Source organism: Panicum virgatum, chromosome 2N (assembly GCF_016808335.1).
Source record: "Panicum virgatum strain AP13 chromosome 2N, P.virgatum_v5, whole genome shotgun sequence".
NCBI lineage: Eukaryota > Viridiplantae > Streptophyta > Magnoliopsida > Poales > Poaceae > Panicum > Panicum virgatum.
The window spans coordinates 51,228,083-51,250,844 of NC_053146.1; the positions used below are offsets into that span (position 1 = coordinate 51,228,083).

Below are 22,762 nucleotides of genomic sequence, written 5' to 3' on the forward strand. Positions count from 1 at the left end.
TGCAGATTCGGGGTCCCAAGGGAGATCACTGTCGATAACGGAAAACAGTTTGATTCGCAGCTCTTCAGAGAATTCTGTTACAGTCTGGGCACGAAGGTAATCTTTGCTTCGGTATACCACCCACAATCAAACGGGGCTGTCGAAAGGGCCAATGGCATCATCTTCGGCAGCATCAAAAAGTGCATGTTTGATCAGAAAAAGGGTAAATAGGCAGATGAACTCCCGAAGGTCATCTGGTCCCACAACACCTCAGAATCAAGAACCACCAAGTTCACCCCATTCAGGCTACTATATGGTGCCGAAGCAATGACACCAGAAGAGCTTAAGAATCGAAGCCTAAGGGTGACTCATCAAATCGAGGGCACACCCACGGAGGAGAAAGACCTCATAGAACTAGACATCCTACAAGCTTTGGAAAATTTAGAAAAGTATCAACAAGAAACAACAAAGTGGAGAGACAAAAAAATAGTGAAAAAGGACATCGCAGTCGGAGACTGGGTCGTAAAAAGGAAGCCAAATGCCGAGACCTCCGGCAAACTTCAGCCCAAGTGGGAAGGACCATTCCTAGTAATCAAAAGCAACAGGCCAGGGTCGTATCACTTGTCCGACGCCGAAGGCAATGAGCTGCAGCATCCTTGGAATGCCGACAGCCTGAAAAAGTGCTACATTTAAGTTTGCAAAAAGGACGCATCGCGAAGCTATAAGTGATCGCGGACCTTCACATCTATTTTCAGTTATTTCTTACATTGTAAATGGGTCGTACTCTTTTCATCACAAGGGGAAACTCCGCACAGGAGGTGAGGTTTTTGACGAGGCGGACCCAGTGTAAAAAAACTCAATACAATGAATTTTCCCCAAAAAGTGTCACTCCCGCCTAAGCATCCAAAATGGCAAGCTTCGGCAAGCATCTGCATGCTAAACAAAACAGTAAGTTAGCAAAGTATGCAGAAACCGCAAACTTTGCATACTTATCAAAACAAACGCACAACAAGTGCAAAAAACGCCAAGGGGCTTCGACCTTTCAAAAGGTCCGAACCAAAAAACCTTCGGCACAAACGCACAACAAGTGCAAAAAACTCTAAGGGGCTTCGACCTTTCAAAAGATCCGAACCAAAAAACCTTCGCCACAAACGCACAACAAGTGCAAAAAACGCCAAGGGGCTTCGACCTTTCAAAAGGTCCGAACCAAAAAACCTTCGGAATAAACGCACAACAAGTGCAAAAACGCCAAGGGGCTTCGACCTTTCAAAAGGTCCGAACCAAAAAACCTTTGGAACAAACTCACAACAAGTGCAAAAAACGCCAAGGGGCTTCAACCTTTCAAAAGGTCCGAACCAAAAAACCTTCGGCACAAACACACAACAAGTGCAAAAACGCCAAGGCGCTTCGACCTTTCAAAAGGTCCGAACCAAAACACCTTCGGCACAAGCACACAACAAGTGCAAAAACGCCAAGGGGCTTCGACCTTTCAAAAGGTCCGAACCAAAACACCTTCGGTACAAGCAAACAACAAGTGCAAAAACGCCAAGGGCCTCCGACCCTTCAAAAGATACGAACCAAAAACCAACGACAAAAAGGATACAATTAGTGCAAAGCGAAGGACAACAGGCTACCTCGGAAAAATCGAAAGATGGATGCCAGAAAGGGGGGGCATTTTTCCAACAAGAACCTTCGGCACACATCATTCGATTTACCCAAAAAGAGCTAAGCCTTTCGAGGACAGAAGCGCGCAAAAAAGGGGGGAGACGTTTTTTCACCAAAAAACAAAGTTTCCGCGCATTGCCTCGTTGGCAAACAGATCATATATCGAAATAACAAACACTCTTTTTTCACAAAACACCTCCGGGCAACGACTCGTTAGGAAGGGGGGAGACGTTTTTTGAAGAACCACCCTAACAAGCGTCGCCACGGACAAAAAATTACATCCAAAAGGGTCCTTCGACAAGAAAAAGGCTGGGGGGACTTTTCTCTCCAAGAGCTACACGATAGCACTACCCTGCAAACTTCGGGTGTAAATACGCCTAACACATCACACAACAAGGCACCTCGAAGGATGCACAAGGCACGGCAACACGAAGGATGCACTTCACAAGGCACCTCGAATGATGCACATCACTAGGCACCCCGAAGGACGCACAACACAGCACCTCGAAGGATGCACACAAAAAGAAAACCCGAAGCATACGCAATAAAAGCCATTACAAAGGCAATCGCGAGTCACATTCAGATCCTGCATGCTACAATGAATTTTTACCGGACCAGATTAAATATTCCGCAACGCTGCATCCAGGACAAGCAAGGCTAAAAGTCTCCCAGCTCATCAATACCATAGCATTGTTCACATCCTGCACCCTGGCAATATTTACAGACCAAAGCGCCAGAAAAACTGCCAAAGTAAACTACAAACCAATCTACACCTGAGCCCCCGAAGAACCAGCAGCAACATTCCCCGAAGGAGACCTCCGATCCTCGGACATTCGATTGTCCCCCGACGGCTGATCAGGAGCCGCCTCCTGCACCAAATAGACGAAATCAATTAAAAACAAACAAAAGAAAAAACGAAAATTTGCTGGAACCAAACCTACCTCAGCAGCTGCGGCCGCCAGAGTCCGAACGGCAACTTTGCCAGAAGTTTCCCAGAAACGCTCAAAAAACGCAGCCTTCAACTCTTGAATTTTTGCCACCTCCACTGCCAAACCTTCGTACGGTACATACTGAAAACCATCCAGTCGGGCAAGATCAACTGCGCCGGCACGAAGAAGATTTCCAACAAGCCCCTCGAAGGAAACAGAGGCCGCGTTATCATTTGCCACGCTCATCACTTCACCAAGGCCCTCAAATTCTGACAGCAACCAGTCCAAAAGCAGAAAGAAAACTTGAAGACCTTCGACCTGCTCAGGCAAGGGCAAAGGCTCAGCTCCAAGGGCACCAAGAGCCTTCTTGTACTCTTGGTACACTCCTTCGGCCCGTCTGGCAACCTCGGGTATGACCCGCTCGAGTTCAGCCATTCTAGTCTGAACCCACTCCAACTTCGTGATCCTACTCTTAAGGGCAGCTTTCTCGTTTGCATCCCCCTCAACGATCCTCCAAAGGCTCTCTAGAACCTTCTCGTTATCCGAAGCAGTTGACTCCAACTTCGAGCACTTAACCTTTAGTTGCTGGTTCTCCTCTCTCAGAGCGAGAACCTCCGCCTCAGCCCGCCGCAGTTTATCAGCCAGACCCAATCTCTCGGTGGCGCTTTTCTCCCGAAGATCCGCGTCTGCCTTAGCCTTTTGCGTTAACATCCGACTGGCATGGGCAAGCTTCTTGCTCAGCTCAGCAACAATGAAAGCAGCATCGGAGGTAGAAGCCTCTGCCACGGCTGCATTAAATCCTGAAACAAAAACAAAATCACCTCCGGGAAAACCAAATTTCGAAGGAAGGCCAAACGTAATCAGACGCCACCCTACCCCTTTGAGGAGGGAGAATCCCAGTCGTGCCAGGCCCGTGCATCGCGGCCAAGAGCTGCTGCATCGACGCCGACACAGCTGCAAAAAGTAATATAAATAAAAACCCCTTCGAGAGCGACGAACAAGTTAGGTAATCAGGAAAAGCCAAGTAGGTGAAACTTACCAGACTCATCGAAGGTCATCCCCTCCAACGCCTCCACCTCTCTATCCGAAGGGGGAGCAGAAGAACCACCGGGAATCTCCCCACCCCTGAGCGCCATCAACGTCTCACCAACCAAGATTTCTCCCTCTTCGATGTTCACCACTAGAACAGGCTGTGCAGCGGTCGGTGCCTGAGCTGGACCTTTCGGAGCATCAGCCGTCGAGTCGGTCACCCTCGGCACGGATGGCTTCGGGATGTCCGCAGGCTTGGCCCCAGTCTTGACGAGGCTTTGAATCCTCCGGCGCTTTGTCGTACCTTCGGAGGAACAATGAAGATTAATCAGCGCTTTTGCCACCTCAACCCGACGGCCGGAACCGAAAAGCATGGTCCCGTACTCATCACTAAGATCATAATGGGGTCTAAAAAGCCTCCCCTCGGGAACTGCGATCTCCCCGCCCACCGTTCCCATGAGCTCTTCCATGAATGAGGGCGTACCGCTATCGCCCGAAGACACCTCCTCATCTCGCGCCTTCCTCTTGGCGCTCTCAGCCCTCGCAACGGAAACCTTCATGCTCGAAGGTTTCCGACCACGCCCATGTCCACGTGTGCCAATAGCCCCAGAGCTCCCCGCCTCCCCCACCTTAGCCTTGCCCTTAGATTTTGACTCAGGAACCTCCGAACCAATGTTCCCCGACGGCGTCATTCTGGGAATGGCGTTCGCCGGAACTGGCCGAGGCTCGTAAGCAACACCCATCTCAGCCAAGCAATGGTTCAACCGAAGGTTCCCTCCGCACACCTCCACCAAAGAAAGATACTCCTTTTTGTTCCAAGGACCCAGTATCTCCGCAGCCTGCCGCTCCAGTTCATCCACAATAACTTCGTCACTAGAACCCTCGGGCCTCCGAAGCCCAAAAACCGGAGAAGTCACATCATACTTCAAACCAATAAAGCGCTTACACTCAAACCTCGATGGAGACCAGCCAGCAGCAAGCGGCCAAACCTTCGCAGCCAGAAATTCCTCGACAGCATCCCTGCCACCACAAACTTGGCAAGCCGTCATGAAGGCCTCCAGACACGACTTGAAACCTGGCCCGTGCTTGCTGAAGGCAGGCTGATAGACATGATCGAACATCTCAATGTCCGAAGCAAGCAGATACTTCTCCTCACCAGAACCTTCGGGGTCAGGGAAGCCAATCTTGGCATAAAACCAATATCCTAACCAGTTCCCCTCCCACATGTTCTTGTAAGCTGTCGAGAGCATGACCTTTAACAGACCGGTCCTTTTGTTCGGCTTACGAGGTACGAAGGTGCAGCAGCCGTTCTGAACCTCACTAAGCTCCGAATCATCATCTATGTAAACCTTACGAGGCTGGCAGTGCAGCTGGAAAAGCCTACAAAAGGCATCAACAGACACTTCCCCTCCGAAGCTGCGCACCACCCACAGAAATTTAGCCAAGGCAACAATCCCGTTCGGGGTAAAGTGGTGTAGCTTCACGTTGAATGGCTCCAAAAGCTTCGGCACAATTGGATCCATCGGAAGTCTAAGCCTAGCTGTAAAAAAATCCTTAAAGACCACAACCCCGCCGGTCTCCAGTACAGGAATCAATTCTGCCCCCGGAGGTCGACAAACTCCCTCGGCGAAATAGCCCTTCGTAACGTAGAAGTCTATCATGCTCTGAGATACGACAGATGGCTCGAAAAGCAGAGTCTTACGTTTCTCCGGAGCCATCAGTTCCGACACGTTCGCAGACACAGCCGAAAGGCTCTCGCTGGACTGCTGCTGCTGAGAAGGCTGCGAACCACCCGCCTCTCCTTCGGAAGCTGGACCAGAGTCTGTACGGAGAACCGTCCTCTTAATAAATGCCATAACTACAAAAATAAATAAAAAACAAAGTCAAATTAGGAACAAAGGCTCAAACGAACCTTCGATCAACCTCGCTGTCTGTTTAGTGCGAGCCATGAGCAACAAAGTTACTTACACCGAAGAAAACGAGTAGCTTCACCACGCACGAAACCAGAACCTTCGGACAAAGCGCTTTATAGCAAAAAGCGACGAAGGAAGGCAAAGCTCGAGAGGGCACAGGTTTTACCCCACCCCCTCCTCCGCTTATATAGGCGGTGAAAAGGAACAGTTCCAGCGGTAAAACCGAGGAGACGGCAGCCCAAGCGGCGCAATCAGAGAACGACACGTATACAACAAAAACCGACCGTTACAGCCGACGGTTCGGGAGACGTTTTTCCTCGGGAGCTTCCCGAAGGTTACACGCAATCCTCTTCATTAACAAGGGTTCGGACCGTCGGCTTCGGACCTCGCCCTCGAGGGGCTACTGTTGGGGATTGGACCTTCGGGTCAAGCCCTCACCCTCAGAAATGGTCCCTAACCTGTTTGCAGGGCCACAACGAAATGGAGCCAAACATACTCGAAGGTATCGGAGGAACACTAAGAAGCGCGAACTCGCGAACCATGACCTTCGGAACGAAGGATATCACCTTCTGAAGGCCGAAGGTAACGGATGGTTGTCCAGAAGCGCAAGCGCAGTCACCAAGGCCTTCGGTCCGAAGAGTACCGCTTCCTCCGCGCCGAAGGTGACAAACGGCCACCCGGAAGCATAAACTCGAAGATCAAGACCTTCGGGAAAAGAGCCCGCGACCGGGAACGAAGATCGTTGATGGAACCTTCATGACCCAAACTCCCGGAGGTACCCGAAGGTTATTGAAACCTTCGTCGGCTGAGGACATGTGAGTAAAACGTGAATATGTAAGGTCAGATTTGTACACCTCCCGAGTACGTGAGAAGGTCGGATTTGTAAATCTCTCACCTTGTAATTTTACCCCGGAACCGGCTGAGAGTGAGCTGTAAGTGAGTTGGGAGGGGGCAATTTAGGAAAACCTGGCCGAGGGCTAGGGGTATAAATAGCCCCCTCTCTCTACAGTGTAAATGGTTGAATTTTCTGATCATTATTGGAGAGTTCGACACTTACTTTCATTACAACTTTTCCTACTGTTCATACTCCCTGTCTGATCATCTACAAAGCACAGATCCCAACAAACAGGTCACGCAAAGTGGCCTGCTGACCAAAACGTCGGCGAAGAGAGAGAAATCACTCGACACCGATCGATCACGCTCAAGGCACAAGCACTGACAGAATATTCCTTTTAAGAAAAAAAGGGTTGGGAGGACGCCAGGACGGGCAGGATAGAATAATGAAGAGCTGCATGGCAACTCGTGCCAGTAGTATGATTCTACCCTTCGACCTTTCATGATTCCATCACATTCAGATAGACTTTACAATACAAATGCACTAGATCATACAATGGAAAAATAATGAACGAACTATACTCGAATTTCATGTGTGCACGGGTTCACAGAGGAACGAATATACAAGACCAAACGGATTGCAATTTCTAATCACTTTTGGATTGCTGTTTCTTCTTCACGCCATTTCTACAACGCGGATACAAGATCACCGCCGCTCCGACCATACTTCTCGGAGGAGCTCGTATCTAGCATTGGCCATGGAGGCTCCCTGCTGCCTGGTGCTGAAATGCCCGGCGCCGTTGCTGCACGGCGAGGGCGGGGCGCTCTTGTCGTACAGGGACGCCAGGGGGGACTCGAGGTCGTCCAGGTCGTCGTCGCTGGTGTACCCTCTCCTCTGCACCATGGAGCCCCTCCGGTCCAGCTCTGGGTCGCCGCGGCCGGTGTCGGCCACTTTCTCCGCGACGTCCTCCAGCGAAGGGGGGCGGTACACCACAGGAGCAGCGGTGGCTGGGAATGTGCTGATCAAGTCTCTCTCCGTGAACCGCTCCATCAGGCTCTGCAGGGCATTAGTTAGTTGCAGCATCAGTTGACTGACATCAGTATACAAGAATGATCAGATCCTCAGTAAAAAAAAACAGCATGCCGTAGCAAGATGGTTTCGTATATTTTACTGTACTAAATGCCTAAATCGAAGGCAATACGTTTTAAGCAAACGGAATATATACCTCGGAATTCAGCTCCTCCAGAACCATGCCAGGAACAGGATCCGGGCAGAACTCGTCAGGAGTGAAGTTGCACAGTATTCTTGTTACCAGTGGAAGGCCAATGGAAGGGCAGACCTAAAAAAACAAGACCACCAAAACTTCAGGCACAAAACAGCTTGAAACAGGCACATGCTAGGACTTGGGAATGAGAAAGGAATTATAAGTGAAAACCTACCTCTTTCCTGATGGATTTCTCAAGAAACATGTCCTTAGGAAGCATCAGAAGATCACTCAGCTCATTGAGTAGCTTAAAACAATTTGTTTCGGTTGCATCTCTTCGGTCATCACCATTATGTTCCGCATCTTGCCCATCCTTTTCAGATCCAGCACCATCCATGCCAAATGTATCTGTCAACCATCTGGACCAATTCCCAACCTACACAAGCGTTTCATGACTTAGCAATCAGCCAATCAGTATTGTTTGAAAGGAAGAGGAGCTTTGTTGTTTTCTTGGCATGCAATTGCAGGCATAATTCCAAAGTGGTTTATGCCTAAAGATGCAGTTCTTTTCAATGTAAGTACATACAGAGTTCTTCAGCTGAGCGCCTGATCCAAAGCTTAAGTCCCCAGCTGGAATTGGCAGAACTCTTGAGTCCACAATTGGGTCAGATATAGGATCAGATGGTATTTCATTCGCTGATTCACGAAGGATAGCGTTGAACATAGCAACATCTAAACGGGCTACGCAATGCTCCATCACCTGATAATATCAGAACAATTAAGGAATATAGGTCACAGAAAACTTCATTATTTTCAAATAACAAAAAAGGAACATCTGAAAGCATACCAATTTTGCCAATACTGGTAAACATCCACACTCATGTCCACTTGCACGAAGAGGACAGATTCTGCTTAAGGCATCACGAAATGCAGTTTTCCAGAGATCAATAGAAAAATTTCCATTTTGCTGATCACCCAAAGAAGGCCCTAACAACCTGCTGATCTTCGGAGTCGACAAATCTTCCACTGGGGTTTGCATGTGGGGTGTCATTGCCTGGGGAAACAAAAATCCTTGAGACGATTGACAACATGAACAAATTGCCAATTGGTTTTGAATATCACTGTTCTAATGAAGCAAAATCATGCTGAGATTTCTAGAAATGATATGATGGGTAAACTTTTACCTGCCACCACACAGACTCAACAATCCGAGAAAAGATCCAAGATTCAATCTTCTCCAATGCTGACAAGAGTGTGCCAGTTTCCCGCCAATCATCCGGCAGCTGCATAGTATTGGGTCTAGCATGCTTGCCATTGGAGCTACTTTTCCATCGCATATGAGCGAAATTTCCGTCAGGCTTCTTTGCATTACCATTTGTGATAAAAGACTTCATAACCGGACCTGATTGTCGTGAAGTACCAAAGGTCTGTGCAATGATTTCTCTTAGCACAGCTGTGTTTGATAGCCAGAATGTCAACCTACATCAAAATGATTCTTACTACTTAATCGATCATAACAACAAATTAAAAGGTAGAATGCAATTGTAATTTACCTTGAAACGTCATTGCCACAAGACTTTGCAACAAGCACAAGCCCAGAAACAGAATTTTTTGCAACCGAAGCTTTCTTATCTGATGACCAAAATTTTGATGCATGAATATACAACCTAGATAAACGGCGAGCTGGTGTGTGCAACTTATGTGATGAACAACCGTGCTCTGGCACCACAGAATAGAGAGAAACCTCAAGTGCAGCAACTTCACGCAGCTCCTGCTCTAACTTCTCAATTTTTGAATCTAATTCCTCATTCTTTTCATAAGAAACTGAATGGCCATTATGAACTATGTCTTCTTCAGTATCAGCAATTTCATCATCAGTACTAGTACTCTGATCACATTTTGGAGCTTCATCCAATATATCGATCTCCTTTGCCTCTTCAGTAGCTTTACCATCAGCCTCTCTGCCATCGATGGCATTATCATCAGTTACTTTGCCCTCAATAGCCTTACCATCCTTTCCATCTTCAATATCCATATCATCCTTTGTTCCATCCTCAACAGCCTTATCATCCTTTGTTCCTTCCTCAACAGCCATAACATCCTCCGTTCCGTCCTCAACAGCCTTATCTTCCTTCTTTTCGTCCTCAATGGTTTTATCATCCTTGGTTCCATCCTCAATGGTCTTATCATCCTTCGTTGCGTCGATGGCCTTATCGTCCTTGTTTCTGTCCTCAGTGACTTCATCTGTGGTTCTGCCTTCAACGGCTTTACTATCCTTGGCTCTGCTATAAACTGCTTTATCATCTGTAGGTCTATCCTCAATAGCTTTTTCCTCTGTTTCCTCCGACACCTCAGATGAAGAACAAGAAGGAACTTTCACAGCTTCTGTCTTCTTCACCTCTACCGTTCTAGCACCATTAGCCATTTTGTTTGTTTTTGGAGATTTGTTCTGAGGGTTATTTGACGATATATATTGCAGCTTAGTGTGAATTTGACGACAGGAAATACTCCTTGCCGAGCGTGGGCTGTTTTCTTTCGACTCTTTCTTTGCTAGCTTCTTTGGAACCCTTGAAACTCTCTTTGCTTTAGTATCTTCATTACTGGTAGCTTCACATTGAGATGAAAGGGAATCTCTACCTGGTTCATAGTCTGATTCAGCTTCTTTCCCTTGTTTACCATCTTTTTCGACATCAGTTGAATGATCATCTCTCTCTTCCCCTTTCTCTCTGACACCCATTTCAGTATGCCTTACGATGTTCTAGAAATTTAATACCTGCACAGACCATCAACAAAATCAGCAACCGACCAAAGCTCTATCAAATAGACTACATGCCATGGCAAAATGCAAATAACAACTAACTAGCACATAACTTGCTCCTTGCACTTGAAAAGAAAATATTGAAATGTTGCACTGCAAGGTCAGAGCTGACAGGTTAAAAAGTCCTTTGCACCCCAAGTAAAAAAGCACAACGCCTGGTTAAGAAATCTACTATAGAGCATAATCCTGACGATCATACTAAGAAACAGATGTTCACATGGTAAATAAAGAAATGTGGATTCCAATAAGACATGTATTATAAAACACTATTGCTCAGAGATGAGTCCTCTGCAAAGTAAAAAAAGAAGTTCAGTTTACACTAAAACATTTCCTGTAGAGCATGATGGTAAGTTCCTAAATCCTTTAGTCCTGACTGCATACTTAGAAGCAGATGTTCACATCATAAAGCAAGCAACGGGACAGCAACTCAAATCATGAACCAGACAGCTGAGCAAGATTTCCATCTTGCAAGCAAATTTGAAAATGCTCTAACAACCTAATAAGAGAACCTGGTACAAATAATATGTCTCCACGACAAACAAGTAATTCGCTTGGCCAGAAGGTAGTTGGGAGGCACATGGCGGTGGCCGGTGGGGGCTCTAGCTGACCTTGGACCACCGTGTCCCTGGATTCAATTCGAGAACGAGGTCCCATGGGGGACGAAAGAGCCCCCAGACATAAAGCTGCACCATAACTGGAGTACAGGGAGATCTGACAAGCCACTGATACGGCAAAGGTAATAACGATCCATGATGGATGCAAACGCGGTGACACAGAGCATGAGGCAGTACTTGATTCCACAAGAATCACTATGTCCTAGTCCATTGCTCGAAATTACCAATCACAAGAGAAAGCTACTGAAGGTGCATTACTTTTCTTCCAACAGATGGCCGCAGCAGCTTTTAGCAGGGAAAATGTTTAGGAACGTTTTGAGAACAAGACAGTAACTATCAGGCAGCAGACAGAAAAAAGAAACAAAAGTGGGAATCACAGGCTACCACCAATGATCCAAAAAATTATTCTAATGGTCCGCATGGAAATTATCAGATAGTAGCAGATATCGCAAGAAAACGCTCTGACATCGCAGGAGCAAGAACAAGAACAGGAAAGAACCAGACTAGGCACCCCGCATCCCAATAAGCCGCCAGCACGGCTTATTCAGTCTGCGAATGCTGATCGGACGCCGCAACCAATCTACAGGTTCCCTCGACAAATGCAGACCACGAGTCCCGGCTACTGGCTAGTTTCAGCAACGAAACGTTGCGGCGCACCACAAGAAAGGCAAGAGCCCAAGACGGCCGCAGGAAACCAACCGCCAAATCTCGAATCGAAACACCACGGCGCAGGAATCCCCCCACGCGCAAGAACAGGATCGATTAGGAGGAAACGAAACGGTGAGGAGAAAAATCAGCGCAGGAGGCAGCGGTGGCTCACCGGAGTTCCCCGCGGTCGCCGCGCCGGTTCGGTTCCTCGCGATGTGGGCGGGCGGGAGAAGCGAAACCAGGAAGCGGTTGCCCCTTAACCGTTCCTTATGTTCTCCCTTTTCTAATCGCGGCGCGGAATCGGGCGCCGCGGTTCCCGAGGGGAATGTTGGTGCGGGGCGGCGGCCGGCGCAGCGCGGGCGGTCGGGCGGCGCGGGACGGGGACGAGGCGGCCACCGGCCACTTGGCTGATCCGGCGGCCGCTTCTACGGGGAGAGGTTTGCTACTTGCCTTGTTGGGCTGCGGCGACCGGCGAGGCAGGCCGCAGGCGGGCGGGCGTCACTGGCACTGGCAGCGCCACCGCGAGGGCGTGGGCGTGGTGGCCGTTGCTGCTTGCTTATATCAACGCGTGTTTCGAGGCCGCCGAGTCTGGTCACCGCGCGGTGAGCCTAGCAATGGCCTCGCTGAGGACCAAGCCACCGAGGGGGGGGGGGGGCTCGTGATTTGAGAACGTGGCCAAGTTACGGCCAGAAGGCCTTAAAAAAAAGAGTTATTCAGTTAACAACGAATTTTCAAAAAAAAATTCAGTTAACAATGCCACAACTGCAACATAGTAACACAATATCCAGAGGTTACATTCCCATGTGGCCATGTGTTTACATTCGTTAGCCTGATTACCCAATTAGTAACCAAGGAATGAAAAAAAAGGCAAAACAATACTAGTACTAAACTACCCGTATTTTTATGGCAGGAATGTTACAGGTGGGGGGAAGAAAAGGTTTTCATGGGCAGCTTCTTTCAAAAAAAGAAAGGAAAAGCTAGCTGTCACTCAGGTGATTTGAAGACTTTGCTCACTCGATTTGTTGTGCGGTCCGATCTAATTTTAATCCAATCTGCGCCCTTTGTTTGTTTTGGTGCCATTTATCTCAGTGATCTGCGGGCCCATGTTGTCGGCTTTATTTTTTTTTTGATCCTTTCGTCTGCCGCCTGATATTTCTAGCTGCTCTAACCCCATTCTTCTTTTCAGTTCCATTTCGTTTTCTTCTCCCTTGTGAGCTCCGCTCCCTTCCTAGCTCGGCAAGGTGAGGCGATTTTCAGGTTGTTGTCGTCTCCTCCCTGATTTCTTTTCGATTTGCTCCCTTGTTTGTGGTTTTTGTTGTTGATTTGATCTGCTGAGGCGTTGCTGCGGGATAGGAGAGATCCCAGCAGACGGCCGGCGCATGCATCTGATCCGGCCCCTCCCCTTGGATTGGACCCTTCTCTCTCTCTGCAGGCATGGCGTGGGTGTGGGTTCCTCCCCAACTGTTGCTGCGTTTGGGGATTGGGATTCCATTGTGCTCGGCCACGGCCAGCTCTAGCTGTTGTCCTCTGAATAGCTAGCCTGCATCTCGCCCTCTCTCAATCGATTTCATTCATTGCGTTCGGTAGGCTGGAGCTGGAGGCTAGAGCTGAAATAATGTGAGAGAAAAATACTGTTGGGCTGGCTAGAGCTGGAGCTGGTGGCTGAAGTGGTGTGAGAGGAAAATACTGTTGGGCTGGAGCAGGAGCTGGCTGCCGAACGCAGTGGATTGGCGTCTAAGCTGCATGCGTGTGTTATGTGTTCTCTGCTCTCTCTCTCTCTCCGCTGGAGCGCGCATGGCGGCCCACGTCGGAGGCCGCGCGTCCAGCCACCGAGGCCGAGGACGAGGTGGCGCTTGGGAGGGAGCGGTGCCGGGGGGCGTGGTGGTGCTGCTGCTCGCGTCGGCGCCCGCGCCTCTCGTTACTGTTTCGTCAGGCTCTATCGCCGCCATTCTATTTGGTTGTATCTATGACATGTGGGCCAGCTCTCCATTTGGTGAATTCCCAGACCGCTTTTGATGTACCTATCGGGTATTCCTGTTTGTTGCTAATCTAATCTATATTAATATGTGACCATAGCACTAATATCAGTGCGTTGCTTTGCTGAATCTTCTTTAGCTACTATATGTACCTGATTCAAAGCATCCATGTTTTTCTGTTTATTTCATTTTAATGTGCATTCTGTCACTAACTAATTCAATTTCCTTCGGTACTAAAATATTTTTTAAGTTACTGACAGTGTTCCTAAGTCTTATTTACAGTGTTCATTACACTGTCATTTCAATGTTAGGTCATTGTAATTGTAGTGGTTGACTTGATTTTAGATGCAGTAACCTCTGCTTCCTGATTTGACTGATTCTATTGCATATATTTACTTTTGTACCTTTGAGAACCATATAAATTTGATTGGTTCCGGTGCATTGATTTACTTTTGTACTTTTGAGAACTATGGAATTATCTGAAATACCTTATTCATGTTCAAGCAATTTGTTAGTCATATTGTATTAATCTAATTCATTTATTTCATCAGTTGATTCAAGCAAAAGGAGTTCGCTGTGACCAAACCAGGGCAAAATTTGAAGTATGGGAGGCCTCGAAAAGGTATTGTGATTTTGCCTTTCCATGCATGTTCTCTTATATTCCTAATAGTCAGCTTGATGTTTAGGTATATGTATTCATGTTGTATTATTAAATTAAATTCCTCTTGGGATGATTCCTGTATTGATGTTTATGTGTGCCCTCTCTGAACTGTAAGTTGCAATTTGTATTGACAGCTTTCTGTGAATGTTTACGTGTGTCTTGTATGAACTGTAAGTTACCGTCACTTTTAATTATATTGACAGTGCTTTTCTTATAAAATTACAGTGGATATTATACTGTAAGTTACACATGTAGCGAGTGTAATTTTGTAGAATCTGACATTTGTATAATCTGAAAGTTTGCATTTGCATTTGTGGGATTATACAATGTGCCCCATAATTTCTGAAATTATGTATTCCATAGAAATATTTTGAGAACTTTGTATAATCTGACAGTTTGCATTTGCATTTGTGGGATTACACAGTGTGCACCTAATTTCTGAAATTTTGTAATACATAAAAAATATTTGAGAATTTTGTAAGGCATCTTTGCATTTGCATCTGTGGGATTACACTAGGTGCCCCATAATTTTTGGAATTTTGTAATCCATAGAATTTTTTTGAGAATTTTGTAATCTGACATCTTTGCATTTACATCTGTGGGATTACACTGGGTGCCCCCTAATTTTTGAAATTTTGTAATCATATAGAAAATTTTGTACATTTTGTCTTCTTGTTATTTCTTTTTTTTGTTTAAGTCAAGGTGCCCCATAATATTTTTGTTTCAGCTCTGTTTGAATTTTGTAATTTGGCATCTTTGCATTTGCATATGTGGGATTACACTAGGTGCCCCATAATATTTGAAATTTTGTAATCCGTAGAATTTTTTTTTGAGAATTTTGTAATCTGACATCTTTGCATTTACATCTGTGGGATTACACTGGTGCCCCCTGATTTTTGAAATTTTGTAATCATATAGAAAATTTTGTACATTTTGTCTTCTTGTTATTTCTTTTTTTGTTTAACTCAGGGTGCCCCATAATATTTTTGTTTCAGCTCTGTTCATTCTAGTTCAATGTGATTAGCTGATTGATTATGTTTTGTTTTTTCTAGTTATTTGCACTTAAGCAGAATGCTTTTAGGAGGGATCTTGTTTCCTGTGTCGGCTACATGCCTTTTCATGAAGATGTGAACCAGCATCCAAGAGTTATGAAGATGATATGAAGTTTTTGCTATATCTTGAAGAAAGAAGCTAGGCCTTTTGCTGTGCAGTCTTTTGGGAGCAAGTTCTAGGTTATCAGATCAAGTTCTTTTGTCTTTTGTTTTACTCCTTGTTTAATATTGGCTTGTTATTCTTTTTAATACAACTTGAAATGGATATTAACCTGTTAAAACTCTAAATTATCTTATCTCAATGTTCTATTTATTTGTTCCTATAAAGTTTGATATTTCAACTTCTAAAGTATATTAAGTTGAAGTATATTAAGTTGTTAAAACTCTAAATTTGTTCTTTTATGATTATTCAAACTTATTAATTTTTCATGGTTCCCGTTCTGTAAAATATAAATATTTTAGCTCTTTTTGTGCCTTCTATTGGATCAGACCCACATTTTCAAAATGTGGATTCTGGTGCAATTTTGTTGTAGGCTATATTTCTTATTTTGTTGTATTATTTATTTTTATCAAAATCTTGTTTTTGAGTGTCATCTATACCAAGAATCACTCAGTTGTTGTTTGTCTGCTATATTCGAGTGATTTGATGGGCTTCCTCACTCGGGTGACAGAGTCTTCTGTTTCACTCAGTTTTCATTTTGGTTTTGATTCATGTGATTTGCTTTGTCTTTTCACTCGAGTGTAGATGCCCCCCAAATCACCCAAGCAGGCTATAGACAGACCCAAGAAATCATGGGCAGCGATGGGAGGGCCTACGGCAGGTGTTCTAGTCTAGAGATTGGGGGCATCGGAATTGAGAAGCTGATGTGGCAGTCCGCCGAGGCGCCAGTGTTGAGAAGCTGATGCGAGGAGGAAGGACGCTGCGTCGGGCAGGCAGCACGGCTAGGTAGCATGGTCTTAGAAGATTCAATAAAAGAAGATTTAAGTGGGAAAATTTTTACTTATAGACATTCCTAACATGTGGCTTTGCAATTTTGACTCTTTAAATTCTGGTCTCACAAGCCCATTTTTTCCATTAAAACTACCAGTAAAACAAAACTTTCCGGTCAGAATTCCGAATAGAATCTGTATCATGTTCTCCTTGTGGCCTTGTTTTCCTAAAATAAGGCATTCACTCTGTTCGCTGGGCTGGAGCTGGAGCTGGTGGCTGGAGTGGTGTGAGAAAAAAATACTGTTGGCTAGTTGGTGGCTGGAAGCCAGTACTGAAGTGGTGTGGGAGAAAAATACTGTTGAGCTGGAGGTTGCTAGAGCCGCCGAACAGAGTGATTAGCAGGTCGGAAAGCGCACGCCCGGGCTCCAAAAAAAAGGAGTGGTGATCTCGCACTCGGGATCCGCAGCCCAGCATATACCCTGCCGGGGGTGACCGGCAGAGGCTGTCGGTGGTGGCAGCGCCACCGCTGGCTCCAGGTAACCGTCACCGTCGCAGAATCGGATTAGGCGCCTTAATCACGGCCCCTAGTTACCGTACTGCCCTCAATGAAGTCGTGATTTGAATCGTCTCGCCGTCGCCGGAGCAGCCGCCACCGCTTCGCCGTGTGAACGCAGACCCTGCCATGCCAGGCGGTGAGGTGACCCTCTCGGCTCGCCGTCACGTCCACGTCTCTGACGCCTACTGCTCCGCCGGCACGCACCGTACAGGTACACGGCCGCCCAGCGTACGAATACTCCCGTACAGGACCACGCGGAATACAGTAGGTATCTGGATACTTGCCGGAGGTACCATGTGTTGGGCGTGGACATGTACGCCGTAGAGCTGGCTCAACATTCCAGGGGATTTTGGCAGGAAACTCCAGCCATGGCCTTGTTAATCTTTTTTTTTTTTGAAAAAACAAAAGCCGTCACGATTCTCTTGTGGCCGCTAAAAAACTGGTCTGCAGGAGGGGCTGTGGCTTTTTTATGGTCTCCTCTTGTTTATGCAGTCCTCTGATTCTCTGTGGATTTTAGTATTGGGTATTTGGGCACTTTTGTGTATATATATGTTTGTCATCATGCAGTGCCTTTTGTTTTTGTATGGTCTTGTGATGGTCTCTGGTCATATGGGATATAGCTATTCCACCAACCACCGAAATGTAGATCTACTAACAGCCTGTTGAGTGAGACTTCTCCAATCATCGTTGAGCGTACGATTTTGTGTTTTCCGCTGGAATCCAAGAGGATTCTAATAAGTTAGACGAGCGTACCGAAATTTCTATACTCCTTTATTTTTAAAACCAAATTTCTATACTCCTAGTGTGATCACAAGCGGTGCCACACGACTTCCAGTTTCAGCCCCCTATATTATATTCATGTTTTTTTTAAAAAAAAAGTTAGATTGGAATAATTGAGGTCAGTAGACACAAGACGGTCTGACTACTCTGACAGTACTTCAATGTCATCTCCAATACTCCATTGGACAACCATTTTGATGAAAACCCTTCAACTGTCAGCTCCTACAATCCTACATACGCCAGACCGTGAAAAGATTCGAGACAAGATATTTGCAAACATTACCGCAAAGAAAAACTGTCTTGAAGCATTATGGCTGCAGTTGTCCAGGAAGAAACGGGGGATGAACACAGACCAAATCTGACGGCTCATTGTGCTACGGGGAGGTAGGGACTAATCCATCTCAGAGAAAGGCAGGTGGTTGGCTAGCTTAGCATGCATCGACAGCTGACAGCTCCGCCAGCCATCCCGGACCAAGCTGCATTGACGCCTGCACATCCAACGCCACCGGACCACCACAAGATTTGCGTGGTGCGACAGAGTTTTTTTTTTCCGAAAGATTTGCCGTGGTGCGTGGTGCGACAGAGTAGAGCCACAGCGAAGAGCAGGGCCAGGGCATGTCCCATGGGCCATGGCTACGCCCCCACGCCTTTCCACTGTGAAACGGCATGTGCATCTCAGTCGCAGCAGTCATGGCGAGGTACTCCGTATAATATAGAGACTACGGCAAGCGAAGCATTCTCTAGCTTAGGGCCATCATCAGATGGGATGCTGGTGCAGGAACAAACAGAGAGCGAGTAGCTCTCAGGAGCAGCGCTTGTGCTTCGGACATACCGTGACATGCCCAGCTTTAGAAGGAGATGCTTATCGGTAAAGCCGGCCAGGCCATGGCGAGCGGCCAGGCTTTAGAAGGAGATGCTTATCGGTAAAGAATGGAAGCTCAGGTCAAAAGTGCAGGGAAAGGCATGCTGTAGCTTTGGATCCACGCAAAAAGTGAACGTTTGTACTCGTATGCAGGTTACACAATCATGTATACGGTGCCTACCAGAAAGATCGTACATGGATGCGTGATGAACAAGATCTAGCAGTAGTGGTATGCTGGACTGCTGGTATATGGATTGTGGAGTCTACTCGCAAGTTACAATTTTTAACTAGGGAAAAAAAAAAGACAGTTCAGAGCGCATTTTTCAGATCATACGGTTTGGTTGCGGGCATGACAGTTGAGCATGATGATTAAGAGAACATTGCAGAGAATTTCACTGCCAAATTGATTTAATCGGCTGTTTACAGACGACGCTTCAAGTTCAACTGTTCAAGCAGCGGAATTGGCAATAACAGACCAAACATGACAGGCAAGCCTCATTACTGGCCTGTCTGCATAAGTAGGTGTGTTTTTCTCATTTTAGCCAGCTAGGCATCCAGCGATTGCCCAAGGCAGCATGTGCATGTGAGATGTGACTGAAGAAAACTCGTGAAGAAGGCGCACGGATGATCTAAGCAGTGCTCACGAGGACAACATTACGACAACGGAAACAGCTGATGATGCTTGGGATAAATGACTGTTAGTGCGCATCCGCAGAGGCGCCGAACATCTAGGCCTGGGCCCTGAACTAACCAATAGTAGGACATGATGCCCCACTTTTGAAAGCTAGCTTTGTTGAAATTCTGTTCGTCAAAAATAAGAACCAGGCTATCGAAGGACTGTAAGTACAAGCATATGCATCTTACATTGCTTTATGCTCAACAATCATAACACTAGCTGAAATTTCAGACCTAGTTTGTGCATCAGGAAAGTAATAAAATTCAAAGAAACGTATCCTATACAAGATTTAATACAAAACAGGCTAGGAAAATAGGTAGCCCTGCTAAGGAACTTCCAACTGGGTGATCTTACCTCCAACAGTACGTTGCTTATTACTAGTAACAAACAGTCTGGATTTGCTCATCATTATCTGCTTAAGAATACTGAAATTTCAACCAAGTCAACTAGTCTTAAAAAATCATACTTATCCCCTACAGCGTGGTTAAAAACACTTCGAACTTGTTTTTGATGGACAGGTACAAGACCCAAACCCTTTGCATTGGCAGGGAAATGAGTTCGGTTTCCCTACAATCAAATCCCTACATATCCAAACAAACCCTCACAGAACCGCACCTATCACCTAAGCAGAGAATGAGCAGCCAGCCAGCCACAATTCAATGAAAGAACATGAAAAGGTGAATGTGCAGAAGAATTCTAAGTTTCAAACAGAGGAGTGAAAGCTCAGACACCATGCAATATTGCACATTGTTATTGAGACAAAGGGGACATTGCCACATGGGCATAACTCACCAGAATTATTGCACATAAGACACAAAACTGAGCTAAAAGAAAAGAGCAGCACAAACATTGTACTATTGTACTCAAAAGAGGATTGCAGACTTGCTCATCAAAGAAGGCTGATCAGTTTGGGAAAAAAAACAGGTTCAGAGACACTATAAAAGAAAGTCTCGGACGCCAGTGCTACAAACCGCTTTAGCCTGATAAGTTTCAAATCTCTTTGAATTTCTCCAGAAATTAGTCATCTACCATCCATACTTCATGGGTTACTTAAACCAGGCCTGGTTATCACGCTAGAGTCAATCATATATACATCATACAAACACCATTAATGACAATGAAAATGAATCACTTTCTGGTTTCAAACGAAGGCAGGCTGATTTTTCCTACATTCCTTATAGTATATAATCATTCACTTGTTTTAAGCAAAAATACAAAATATTTTTTTCAGGCATTTTAATATGCTGTTCAAGGTGTACAAGAACCCGGTTTCAAGGTAGCTTTTCTACCTATCAAGGCGCTAAACTGTAAAGGCACTTGCCTCGTGGCTGCTGAGGTGGTAACCATCAGGGGGGGAAAAATGGTTATTTTGCAACCTTCAGTGAGCCACAGCAATCACTCACCTGAGTTCTAGCATGCTCCTTATATCCATCTTAAAAATTTCGGTAAATAAAACAACAAGAAGAGTAATGACTATGTAGAAACACTTATCGCCCAGTCTTCATGTCTAGAATTGCTTGCAGATGAAGATGAAAAGATGGCAAAGCATAACTACACCAATTTTTTCAGAAATAAAAAAGAGTAAATTCCGTTTTGCCCCCCTTAACTTGTGATCGAGTAATCAAGTTTTGAAAATCCCCCTGAACTAAAAAAACAGACAATTTTGCCCTCAAAGTCGACAAATTGCACCCCCCCCCCCAACCACCACCAGAATAATTCAAAATGGTTTTTCACTATCTTCTACTGAAACTTCTAAAGCATTAGCATGCCACATGAATGAAGACAGTGCAAGTAGAAACAAGACTATGAATAAAATGGATCCATGGTGTGATACTTCCAATCCTTGATTAGTGCCTTAGCCTTTTAATGTGTGGTATTCTGATATGTTAACCAGTCATTCCTTTATGCTTCGTCTCTAACTTTTTTATCAGAAAAAACAAACTTCCATCTTCAAACAATCTGTTCTCGTTGGTTCATCTTCCCACCCATTTCCCATTAAATTTACCCAATTCCTGATTGGGTTTGGGCATCTGGGTATTGTTAAATTGGACAAGGATGAAGAAAGGGAAACTGATACTCAGATAGAGTGTGGGCAAGCACAGGTTTGCCCACACCCTCCCAAACACCAGCTATACTTAAAATTATCTTATTTGAAGATACCTAAGCAATCCATGCACATGTTCACAACAGAACATCACATTCAGTGTAGTGAAGTAGATAGATGATTAAACTCTCATAGCATTATCAATTCAATTGTACAACATATAATTATTTTAGTCTAAAGTTTGATCACAGGATCGATTGAAACAATGTCAAAGCAACATTCTATTTGGCTCGAAGTGACAGTTTGAATCTACCTTTTTATTAGAAGACATAATGGGCTAGCTAACCACAGAAGCTATATAGCCATCTAAATATGTTTTGCATCTCCATCTACCATACGGCTGTACCTATGGCCCAACAAACTTACAGGTTTACTTAACATAGCTTATGCATTACCTTCTAAGTTCTAACGTTTAAAAACTATTTATCTATGTACCTACTGAGATTCGCCCAAGGCTCTCAAACAACATAAGAAACATTTCACAACAGAGTTCTGCGGAAGTCAGAGAGTAGAGACAAGTACAGTCCTAACTGTGGTCATGTAGTAGTAGTACAACCGAAGGATGAAGAGGATAATACAACTGTGAAACATTTCAGAAATGTTCAGGGCATGCGCCATCATCATCGGGAAAATTTCAAAATGAAACAGAAACAACATCATAGTGTTCAGCCTGTGTTCCATCCACATCAGAAGTTCGGGACCACACATCGCAACCATCTTATTGGAAGCAAATCAGAGGCAGCCTAGGGTTCGGGATGACCTGAGACGCGTGGATCACTCAGCCTGGGCTTCGGCGGCGGCGAGCTCCTGCTGCTGGAGGCGCTCGAGCGCCTTCTCGTGCGCCCAGGTCTCGATGGTGAGGTCGGGCTTGGCGTTGAGCCCGACGCCGAGGATGACGACGGTGAGGAAGGAGGTTACGTAGCAGGGCAGCTCCCAGTCCTCCCACTCGCGCGACTCCCCCGGCGGCGGCGGCGGCCTGTTGAAGAGATACCCCTTGGGCTGCTCCTCGTGCCCCGGGGTCGTCCATCGCCCGGCCCCCTCGCCGCCGCCGCGGACGCGCGCGGCCCCGCGCAGCCGCGCCCGCAGCATCCCACCCGCCGCCGACGAGATCGCCCGCATCGAGCCCGGTTTGGTGCTCGTCGAGATCGGAGAGGGGAAGAGTTCGTCGATTGAGGTTGCGCTCTGGCGACTGGGTGAGGGGTGTAGGCCGGTGTTCCGCTTGCAGGAAGTGCTGTAAATGGGCTGGGCTTTGGTCAAGGCTTGTCGAACTGGGCTTTTTGTGTATGTGAGAGAGAAAGAGAGAGCGCACATGGTTTGGGCCTTACTAAAGTCATCAAGAGATTACATATGTGGCGGAGTTTAAACAAAAGATTACAGATTACTAAATTCAGCCAGCATGATTTTAAACTAGGGGTGCGAATTGCTGACCCTTAGATGCACCTCCAACCTATTTTAGTTTAAAATTTTATACTAATTTTTCAAAATAAGAGCTGATTTAGATCTGATTTTGGAGTAGTACAAAATTTTAAA

At 46.0% G+C, this 22,762-nt stretch overlaps 2 protein-coding genes and 1 long non-coding RNA gene across 3 annotated transcripts; 1 reads left to right on the top strand and 2 right to left on the bottom strand.

Annotated features, from left to right (window-relative positions):
• Positions 1–6,829: 6,829 nt before the first annotated feature.
• Positions 6,830–12,158, bottom strand: LOC120661063. The gene is made up of 8 exons (XM_039939752.1): positions 11,807–12,158; positions 9,108–10,327; positions 8,739–9,033; positions 8,402–8,608; positions 8,141–8,314; positions 7,790–7,990; positions 7,576–7,689; positions 6,830–7,406 (listed from the first exon to the last, which is right to left on the bottom strand). The coding sequence occupies exons 2-8, from the start codon at positions 10,289–10,291 to the stop codon at positions 7,056–7,058; spliced, it is 2,526 nt and encodes an 841-aa protein (XP_039795686.1). The 5' UTR covers positions 10,292–10,327; positions 11,807–12,158; the 3' UTR covers positions 6,830–7,055.
• Positions 12,159–12,828: 670 nt separating this feature from the next.
• LOC120658899 lies at positions 12,829–15,571 on the top strand. The gene is made up of 3 exons (XR_005668876.1): positions 12,829–12,891; positions 14,162–14,232; positions 15,324–15,571. It is a non-coding gene; the product is annotated as an uncharacterized LOC120658899 (long non-coding RNA).
• Positions 15,572–21,741: 6,170 nt separating this feature from the next.
• LOC120661064 lies at positions 21,742–22,446 on the bottom strand. The gene has a single exon (XM_039939753.1). It carries the CDS (start codon positions 22,349–22,351, stop codon positions 22,007–22,009), a length of 345 nt encoding a protein of 114 aa, XP_039795687.1. The 5' UTR covers positions 22,352–22,446; the 3' UTR covers positions 21,742–22,006.
• Between the last annotated feature and the right edge of the window lie 316 nt (positions 22,447–22,762).